The sequence below is a fragment of the Equus quagga genome, chromosome 13 (assembly GCF_021613505.1).
Source record: "Equus quagga isolate Etosha38 chromosome 13, UCLA_HA_Equagga_1.0, whole genome shotgun sequence".
Lineage (NCBI taxonomy): Eukaryota > Metazoa > Chordata > Mammalia > Perissodactyla > Equidae > Equus > Equus quagga.
Genome location: NC_060279.1, coordinates 4,000,350 through 4,011,593, shown reverse-complemented (window position 1 = coordinate 4,011,593; position 11,244 = coordinate 4,000,350). Strand labels below are relative to the sequence as shown.

The window sequence follows — 11,244 nt, the reverse complement described above, 5'->3', positions numbered from 1 at the left end:
CCATCTGCAGATCTGATGAAGTCAAGGGTCTCGAGATGGGAAGGTTATCCTCGATTATCTGAGTGGACCAAGAATCACAATGGTTCTTCTAAGAGAAATAGGGAAGCAGGAGAGTCAGAGAAGATGCGATGATGGAAGCAGCGGTCAGAGAGAAAGAGAGACAAATAGACAAACTTGAAGCTATGATACTTCTGGCTTTGAAGATGGAGGAAGAAGCCATAAACCAAGAAATGCAGGTGGCCTACAGAAGCTAGAAAAGGAAAGGAAATGGATTCTCCACAGAGCCTCCAGAAGGGAAACAGCCCTTCCAACACCCTAATTTTAGGACTTCTGACCTCCAGAGCTATAAGATAATAAATTTGTGCTGTTTTATCCAGCAATTCACCATTAGTTACATACCCTAAAGAACTGAAAACAGAGACTCCAAGATCTTGTGCACCAATGTTCATTGTACTTTTATTCACAATAGCTAAAAGGTGGAAACAACCCAAGTGTCCATCAACAGATGAATGTATAAACAAAATGGCATATCCATACAATCGAATATTATTCAGCTATACATACTATAACACAGACGAACCCTGAAAATATGCTAAGTGAAATAAGTCAGACACAAAAGGAAAAATATTGTAGGATTCTACTTACAAAGAGTATCTAGAATAGGCAAATTCATAGAGAAAGAAAATAGATTAGAGGTTACCAAGGGCTAGGAGGAGGAAGAAATGGAGAATTATTGCTTCCCCTGGGGAAAGCATCCTTGTGCAAAAACTATGTTACAAGAACTATCATTACCACTCCCTCTTATCTAGATGGTTATTTTGTTGAGAAGATATTTTGGCAAAATTGTCTCATCTTCCATTTTTCTCACTCGTGATGCTGGACTTCTTGAGCTAGGCTACGGAAAGGTCATATAACCCCTCTGGCTAGACAAGCCACACATTTGTTTTCTTTAATCTGAGCCTGACCCTCAAAAAGCTCATTAATCCTTATTTATTTATTTTAATCAATTTCTTAAAGGTAACTATGTCAAAACTCATTCACTCTACTCAAAGTACCAAATCCATTTCATTCATCTTTGAGGCAGTGTGAGATAATGAAAGGCTCATGGTCTTTGCCATCACAAATTACTAAACAGTTATGAATTTAGTCCTCTTATCTGTAAAATAGGCATAACACTATTTACCTTACAGGAGTACTTTCATAATTACGACATAAAGCATATAATAAAGTGGCTAGCTGTGCACATACTGTAAGAGTTCAACAACCGGTAAGTGCTGCCCTTATTATTACTGTTACCCCTGCCTTCCTCTCAGATGACCACCTCAACTACTTAAATAAGAAATGGGAAAAATGAAGCAATCTAATGTGAATTATTCCTTATTTTCCTTCTCCTTTCTACCTCAATTTTCTGTCATTGTTTAATCTGACCTTCTTTTCCCCAATTTTAGAAAAAGGGATATACCTTTTCCCATTTTCAAAGTTAATCCTCCATTCTGTACTTCTGATCCTGGCCCCTCTCCCTTACCTTGGTTCCGTCAATTCTTTTTCCTTTCTTCAGTCTCTTTCTCTCCAGTGGTTCCTTCCACCTGGCCTACAAGCATACTCAAATTTCCTCAAGAACTATCACTAAGGCACTTTTCTATACCTCCTCTTGAATGACCATGAGCTATCCGGAACCTGTTATCTGTGTATTGCTCTTATCTCTTAATGGACTGCTAACTCCCCTAAGACTGAGGGTATCTCATCTGTTTGCACAAGCATCTTTTAATGACACCAAGTACTATATTTTACATATAGGACAGGCACTTACTGAATAAATGAACAAACATAAACTATAGATTTCCTGTGAAGGGTTGACGAAAGTGCATTGTCAAATTTAGCTGCTCAACTTAAGTAAGTCACTCTGGCAGGAGAAAGGCAAAGAAGTAACATATCAACACAATCTTATCATTTCATTCTTCTTAAAATGTCACAAATCAAATTATTTTTTCCTGAAATGTTTAAAATTTCAGTAATCTACACCAAAGTATTCCAAATCCAGAAAATGTGAGACTTCAATTTTGTTTATTCTAACATTAAGGGCTCTTTCCACTGAAAATTTTACTTGTAATTCATAAACTAGTAAAAACTAAGAACGCATATATTTTTTACATTTAAACAATCTGCAGATTTGTTATATTTTTAAATAAAAATCACTTTGTATGCATGTAATTATCTCAATAAACTGTAATTTTATATCTAATATATAAAACACGATAATTTAATATGCAAAGTAGAACTCAATATATTTTTATATTTCTAAGCTAACAAACTGACATCAGTGGGAGGTGCTAAGAGCATAGTGACAGACCTTTAACACTTAAGAAATTGACATTCAAGGCTTCAGAAATCCTCAAGTGAATGTAAAGGTCCATGACATGAGTCACTGGTAACACTACAGAGGCAAGAGACACTGCAGTTGACACCCAGGAAGTGAGCGCCTTGCTCCAGAGTCGGGACAGCTGATCATCGCATATCTGACAGGCTTCTATGCATTACTGTATTAGCAGTCTTCTTGCGAAAAAAGAAATAAAAATTTTTCTCTATTTTTAGGGAAAAGAGAAAATCAACTTGTATTGCTGGTGATGGAAGAAATCTAAGAAAGTACCAGTTCTTAGCCACAAAATTGGAGTTTTAAAGACATTACACAGTAAAATATCTAAAATGATACTGCTCACCATGATACTATGGTGGGAACGAGTTTGCCATGCATTCCATACGAAAACAGGGCAAGAAACTCATCAGACTGTTTCGGGAGGTGATGCAGCTGGAATTGCTCTTACATAGCTCTGTAAACGGTTTTAGACCTGAACATACACAAAGCATTGCTTAAATTTTCAGTTTTATTTTACCGCACTTTATGGGAGAAACCGCATGTAGGGTGTAAATTCTGATCCTGCCTTTATTTCCTGGCTGGTTTTGTGTCTCAATTTCCTATTCCTTGAGATAATAGTATCTAATTTGCAGGGTTGTCATAAGAACTCAAATTAAAATCAGGTGATACATACAGTGCTTAAGATTTTTAAAAACACGTCCTAGGGATTTTATTAAATGTAGGCGCTCAATAAAGGGTAGCTACTAAAACTTCTAACTTAGTGGTGGATTCCCAAGGAGTCTGATTTCCAATCCCTCTGTGAGTCTGTGTCTATTCCCTTAGAGAGACACGCCTCTTCTCTGAAGCTGTCCTGCAGGCACGGTGTCCTGCACTCTTGCCTGGCATCTTCACGGGATCGACTGCCCAGTCTCTCTGCAAACAAGTCCCATACCCATGGTAGGTGGCCAAAGCACTGGGAGAGGGACCTGAACAAAACCATGCAAGTCAGGGCCCGAACAGGGAACAGAGAAACAACAGAAAGGAGATTGTGGCCGACCATTCAGACAGAAGGGAATGCTGCCCTTCCCCCTCTCTGGGGGTACCACAGCAGTCTGCCTGGCCGGCCTCAGTTGGAGTAATTTGAGAGACATTTTAAATACAACAGGGAGCCCACAGCTCAGTTTCACATAAAGAGGCAGGTATACTTTAGAGATTAAAAGATTAACAAGTATCTCCAGGTATAGAAGAGTTTAGAGTGAAAAATACGTAGGCAGGAAGCTGCCCTACTGGTTCAACCCATCCACTTCAAATCAAAAAGTGGTGTGGTCAGGAGGGGTGGAAAACAAAGGCAGTTTCCAAGGCTGACTCTCATTCTTACCATGGCCCATAGTCGGCATTTTTAAAATGGGGTCAAAGAGGCAACCCTCCCTACAACTGAAAACCAAGTCTACCTTAGAAACTACTGCTTTCTCTTTATCCTTGCCCTTAATTCCCTTTTTACATGGTTAAGTATTTTAATTTATGCCTTTACCAGAAACTGGGGAAGTCCCTGTACCATCTCTGGCAGATGATAAAGACATAGTCACATGTCTTCTGAGCAAGGTACTGAATTAAGTGTATGAGCTGTAGAGATAATCTATCCTTACGGACTTACCTTTCTCTCTCAAGGCCTCAGTTTTCTCATTTACATGATATTAATTTTCTCCTGATAATCAGGGTTTAATCGTGTAAATTTTTTAAAAAATCACCAAATAAAAAGATGTATTAGAAATAAGTGTGTGTTTTTAACTATCTACTGACACTATCATGACTCCAATATAATTTATATTGAATGTGATGGGGTGGATAAGATTCACTGTTTTGAGTAACACTTGTAACAAGAACTACTTTTTACTGAATGGTTACTGTGTAGCTGGCACTGTGTTTAACACGTTTCCTTTAACAGTCATAGTGATCTATGAAACATATCACCCCCATTTTACAGGTGAATAAATTAAGTCTTAAAGAGATTGGGGAAACTGCCTAAAGTCACACAGCTAGTAAGTGGCCAAATCCCTAATTCATACCCAGAACTATCTCATGCAAAGGACTATTCTCTCAACTGCTTTGTAGTTTCTCTGATAGACAGCAGCAAAAAGATGAAACAATCAGCAGAAGTTAATCTTAAGCAAATATGATGCCAGTTCCTGCAAATACTAAATTCTATTTGACGACTCAATACTCAAATTGGTCTTTATGTCCCAAATATGAGTCACAGTTAAATGGGAAGTTTCTTCTTTTGGTTCCATTAGATCTAATTCAAAAGCTGGATCTCCTACCTCTGCTGCCATCTTCACTGTCCATAGATGGTTTACTGGTTTCTGACGGACTGTTCATTCTTGAGTCTGCAATAAATCAAAGGTGAATAAGGTTTTTTAAAAATTGGGGATGCGGTTAGGGAGGCAAAATCGTGGCAAAGGAAAGGGTTAAAAATATTGACTCATGTTACAGTCCTTCAGCACAAGGAGAGACAGTGTCAATGGCAAGACATTGGAAACTGTAATGAGAGTTTATCTGGAAGAAATTCAGGGTTCCCTTAACTGTGCCATGATCCGCAAATAGACTGTCTTTCTAAGGGACTTTAAGATTCCTCTAGAAAGATAACAGAACTCTAACCTGAAAATAACTATAATAGAGAGTCTGATACGTAAAAAAAAAAGTAAATGCTTTGTACCATGAAGCATAAAATATGTTAAAGAAACAAAGCTAAGGCGGAACCACCTCACAAAGTAGAACACCTTATTCCCAAATAAAGTTTTGTTTCCATAAGCAAAGGTATTCATTTGCTAATTATAACCTAACAATCCATCAGTAACCTTGACAATAGACTGGACAGTAACCCAACCTAACAGAATAAACAGAAAACATGTCTGAGAAAAATATCTCCATTATTGACTCCTCACCCTTGCAAACACACTAAATATGTGTGAAAGTGAGAATATGTCAAATTCACACTTCAATCATAAACCAGTAGAAGAAACTGTACCACGAGGCATAATGGATAGATCTAATAATTCCAAAACTGAATCACAATCACACTCACTTAAAAATTATACTACCTTGCTATCCCAAATGAACCTGATGTGGGTTCACTTCTTTTAGGGCTATCTGTTTAATGAAGTTTTCATGGTACAAAGTTTTCATCAATTAATATTAGGTATCCCAGAAGATTATGTAAGAGAGAAGAACAACTCTGCTTTCCTTCTGCCTCTTCAAAAGGATAAAAGCTAAACGTACATTTAATATATATCTTATTCTACTTGTATTGTAAACGCAAACTTAGCATATTTATAATCAAACAAGTTTTCTATCAAGCAAGTTCTGCCTTTTCCCTCACCAGCGTGAAAACCATTTAACTATAATTATTAGTAGAGAATAAATATTTAAATTATATTTGATCTTTTGACTGAAGAGCATATTTTATCATCTGCTTAAACATTTAACTAGGAAATTGAAACAATCATCAGAAGTCTCAATCATGTTGCCCATAGTGGCATTATCTGTACTCATAAGCGATAGGCAAGAATCAGGAGCCCTTCTTCCATAAACTTCCTTTCCAGCCTGGAAGCTGTGCGTACTTTTCTAACACAGTTTTGGGACAGATGCTTGCCGCATGGGCTTAGCGGCTCTATCACATCTCTGGTCTGTTCTTCAGATGTTCAAGGGTTCAGATCCGTACGTCTGTGGTCATAAATGAGGGCAGTTCTACAACTTCCTCCCCCACTGTCCAGAAAAACTTAAACCAGTAAGCACACCATGGTTTGAAAGGAACAGGTGTGCAACTTAGTGAGAACGAGCTTTCTGAATGACTTAAGTAAAATCTCATGGAAGTCAACAAAGATCACAGCAAAGGTAATCGAATACACCATTAAGCATACACATGTTCAATGCTTCTTTCAGAATGAATTTAAAAGTGGGAAAAATGATGAACCAGTTAACATTCATAAAAAGGGTAACAGTTTTTCCACATAACATAAAAACAAAGAAGCAGGCATAATTCTTAACAAGTCATGAGCCTGACCTTGTACAATTCATATCCTAATTTCCATAACTATAAAGATTATGTCACAAGTATTCTATGTGAATCTTCTAAGGATTTTCTACTGAATTGTCAAGAGCTTCCAAGACATTTAACAAAATTACTCCACAAAAAAATATATAAAAAATAAAACAATAAAATCCTGATTAACTGTACAACTATGGGAACTAAATAATATTTACTGTTAACTGAAAATAATGGAGACATAATTTCTAACTCTAAAATATAATGTTAAAAACATTTCAAAAAGCTATTTTCCTTTTCTTTCTTGCATTCCAAATATAATAAATGCAAAGACAAAATACAAGTAATTCTTTTTTGATATTTGAAGTGTCTTCTCTCTGGGCACATCGAGCTGACTGGATAACAAGTCTAATACACAGTCGAGCTGCTCTTGGACTGAATCTTGACATTAGTTTGCTGTTTTAGCCATTCCTCCTTTTAATCGTGGTTTTACCATGCTGTACAGATACTACTACTACCTTGGGTTTAGGCCAGGACTTCTGCCTAAGAATTCAAACATTTGCAGAAACTACCATTGGCCACTGTGAAGATGATGGGGCAGCCTCAATTTTTCAAGAGGGAAAAATGATATCCAGGAAAAAAAATAATTTGCAAAGATTTTAGACACAAGGTATCAAAGTCCTGGAGATCATATCATCTGACTTTCCAGAGCACCAGAGAAACCTAGGGGTTTCAACAATTTTGCACACAGACAAAACTCAACACAAAACATGGCCACCATGAGCCATCATACCTCTAAAATTGAAGTGCCTCAATCTATTTTAAATCTTAGTCATCAAAGACAGTTTATATATTCAAGCCAGACATTCCCCTCCCAGGCTTGTTGTTCTATAGGGAAAAACCTAAAAGTAGGCTTTCCAGCACTTAAAATTGTTTTCTGAAGAAAAGAAGTTGATTTTTAAAAATAAAAAAGGCTAAGATAAGCCAAAACTTGAAAACAGTTAAGAGTTTCTAAGATCTGGAAATTGTTCAACAGTCCTATTGCAGTAACCACTGAATTACCATCTGCTTTAGTATTAATGGAAACAATTCTGCACTCTGGCTCCACCTTATTTTTCACTAAGCACTTTTGGTTTTTATATAAGTAAGACATTCACATTAGGTATGCAAAACATTTTTATTAATATGTACATATTATTCAGGTACACTTTAGACCCTGTTGCAGATTGAGTGTCTTTAGAACTACATGAAATGATCTCAATAGAAATATCCAAAAAGCAAAAACGTCCTCCATTCAAGTTGAATTCTAAATCCACACTATTTACTGAAAATACCCTCTGAACCAGAAGAGCTAGTGGAAGGGAGGGCCCTACTGCAAATTTAAGTATGCTTGTGCTTTGCAAATGCTTGCCTCCTTCCCTGCTCAATCCACCTCTCCCCCTCCCCTGAGCTGGTTGCATGTGCGATTAAGCATTTATGCATAGTCAACCCCACACACGCTATTTCCATATTAAAGCTTATAAGAAACAACTGTGCTGGTACCCACCTAGAACATAGTCACTGCAGTCCAGCATTGCTGTGAAATCTTCTAGAGGTTCAGACAGTCCAAAGCAAGGAAGAAACAGGTAGCGGTTTGGGGTGGGGGAAAGAAGGTACTATTTCTAACAAATCTACACTACGTTCTTAAGAGAACAAGGGTGGGAGGTGGAAAGTGGATTAGGGGGAGAGGGAAAATACAACTTCAGTTACACCATAGCAATCTTCAACTGAATAAGGAAACTTCAGTTGCTCAGAGGAGTTTTAGTCTCTCCTACCAGCTAGGACTGACATTGTCAAGGCAACTGAAGCATGAAAAGTTCCCCTTTTTGTAATAAAATAGAAACAAAGATTGCAGCTGGCAGTTTCCATAATGAAGCTTAATCAGTATGCGCGTGATTAGGGCCTTATGCAAATCTCTCCTCGTTAGCACAGCAGCCAGCACTTTGAAGTCCACGAACAATTCATTTACAGAATACACTGAAAGCACTCCCTGCATAATTTAAATCATTGCATAAATATTTATCAGTCGATTTGCATATTAATTGGCAGTGCATGAAGGGAAAAATTATCTCCTGAGTGCCAGCATAATAATTAGGAGGATAAAATGAGATTTCTTCCAATGGCCTGGCTTCTTGGACCTAACTTGAGATAGTACCGGGGGAGAAGGGAGGGACAGGAGAAGAGTTCTGTTAAAATGCCACTGAAATGACACGTACAAATTAGAAACAACTCTACAGACTTAAGCACCTTTAATCTTATTCCTGCTGGCAACAATGACTTCAGTAATAAGAGGATTTGCAAAAAGCTTTCTACACAATCCAAATAATCCCGAGGAAACAATTAGCAAGGTAGAAGCAGAAAACAGGGCTGTCAAGATGGTGCTAGCCTACTGATAGGGAATTTTCCAAATATTAAATACTTTGTCAGAGGAAAGTCCTACTGTACAACAAGGCTACAGGATAAACCCAGAAGCAGTACAGGGTCTATAAAATTATCTGCGAGAGTATGCAAATTCATTATTTACAAATCTCTTTATCCTACCAAATTAACAGAGTAGATTAGTTGAATGCCACATATTATGCAGTATCCTTCACCCATAAAAATCAACCCAAAGGAGGAGAAAGTTTGTTACTCACAATATCAACTGTCAAAAAATAGGCCACGCAAACTGTGGACTGATTTAGTATTTTCAACTAAATTTCACCTAACAGATAGGACTATATATATAAAATCCTTACTGAACAATATGTTCATCCAATTTAAAGTGAATCTACAAGGTAAAACATCAACCCACAACTTTTTAGGCATTATAATAAGACATTCTAATCATCACTGACAATTCAGGAGAAGATTTATAAAAACTCCATGAAGTAAGCATCATTTCTCCCTTTTTAAAAATAAGGAAACTGGGGCTGGCCCCATGGCCGAGTGGTTAAGTTCGCGCACTCCACTTCAGCAGCCCAGGATTTCGCCAGTTCGAATCCTGGGCGCGGACATGGCACTGCTCACCAAGCCATGCTGAGGCGGCGTCCCATAGAGCACAAGGACCCACAACTAAAAACACACAACTACGTACTGGGGGGCTTTGGGGAGAAAAAGGAAAAATAAAATCTTTTAAAAAATAAAAATAAGGAAACTGAGGCACAGAGAGCTAAAGCACTTCACCCAATGTTGCACTAATAATTTGGAGTCAGGACTTAAAACCACATTTTGCTGACATAAAAATCTAAGCCCTTGGCTATTATACATTATTTAGGGAATTGAACAAAGCAGCAGACTAAAATGGCTTGTTTTCAGTGTAGTGAGGAGACCAATAACTGGTGACAAAGATTTTGTGCTTAAAAGTCACATGTGGGGGCCGGCCTGGTGGCACAGTGGTTAAGTTCGCACGTTCTGCTTCTCGGTGACCCGGGGTTCGCAGGTTCGGATCTCGGGTGCGGACATGGCACTGCTTGGCATGCCATGCTGTGGCAGGCGTCCCACATACAAAGTAGAGGAAGATGGGCACGATGTTAGCTCAGGGCCAGGCTTCCTCAGCAAAAAGAGGAGGACTGGCAGTAGTTAGCTCAGGGCTAATCTTCCTCAAAAAAAAAAAAAAGTTATGTGTGTACTGATACATAGAAGGTGTGCAAGATGGGAGGAGGGTTCTCACGGGTGTGACCCATAACAACTGCTTTTATTTAGAACTAGTCTTCAGGCATACCAAAGGGTCCAATTTTTAAAAATATGTACCTTTCCCCAACATTAAGGTTGAAATTAAACTCAACATGCCTATGAGGAAATGAAAGACATTTTTATAAGGGACCTTTAAAAAGATTTCCTTGCAAGTCAATAACTTAGCTAGGAACAGAACGAAAAACCTTTCTGAACTTTTAGATCAGCACTCGATTTAAATTGCTAGTTCTTCTCTGTTTTAAAGAATCACAAAATGCATTTGAGGAGAGGGTTTGGAGGAGAAATATAACACTGCCAGTTAGTACTTGTGAGATTTGTTTAACTTCCTTCCCTCTATGCACCTTAATTTTCTCATCTGTGAAATGATAATATCTTTTTCAACAGGTTGCTGTGAGGATAAATGTGCATGTGCTTCTCACACTAAATCATGGCCTGGAGCACGAGGCAGTTGTGCCAGGGCACACACCAAGACACAGGATAAACAGGGTACATCTTGCAAGAGCATCAATTTTATTCAATAATAATCACAACACTTTGTATGAAAACAAGTAAGAATATTATCATAGAAGACAATACAAAATTAAAACGAGGTGTTTTTTTTTTTTTTTTGAGGAAGATTAGTCCTGAGGTAACATCCGCCGCCAATCTTCCTCTTTTTGCTGAGGAAGACTGGCCCTGAGCTAACATCCGTGCCCATCTTCTTCTACTTTATATGTGGGATGCCCGCCACAGCGTAGCTTGATAAGTGGTGCATAGGTCTGCGCCCCGGATCCGAACCTGTGAACCCCAGGTCTCCGAAGCTGAGTGCACCAACCTAATGGCTACACCACAGGGTCTTTAAGGTAGAACGTGTCGACTATATGAGTTATACTTGGTGGGAAAAGATGAGAAGCAATGATGAATGTGACAGAATACAGTAGGTATCAATAGTGTTCCTTTCCCTCCTCTTAAGCCTTCACAAAATTTTACATTTACTGCCTGCACTTACTATGGAGTATCTCTGCAACTCACCATGCACCTTTTCGTACCATATGCAGCAGCACCTCTAAACTACCTTTCTTACGCCAATCCAGTCTTTCATACATCAGCTCAGGATGTCCTGGAGCTACAGCCATACAATCACTGCCAACTAAGG

At 38.2% G+C, this 11,244-nt stretch overlaps 1 protein-coding gene across 4 annotated transcripts in view; it reads right to left on the bottom strand.

The window, feature by feature from the left end:
- POU2F1 (POU class 2 homeobox 1) overlaps positions 1–11,244 on the bottom strand; it is a 173,161-nt gene that overhangs the window by 78,465 nt on the left and 83,452 nt on the right. For all 4 annotated transcript variants that reach the window (XM_046682567.1, XM_046682568.1, XM_046682569.1 and 1 more), the window contains exon 2: positions 4,672–4,737. In XM_046682567.1, the coding sequence (XP_046538523.1) occupies positions 4,672–4,737 (66 nt within the window). The remainder of the gene's footprint in view (positions 1–4,671; positions 4,738–11,244) is intronic.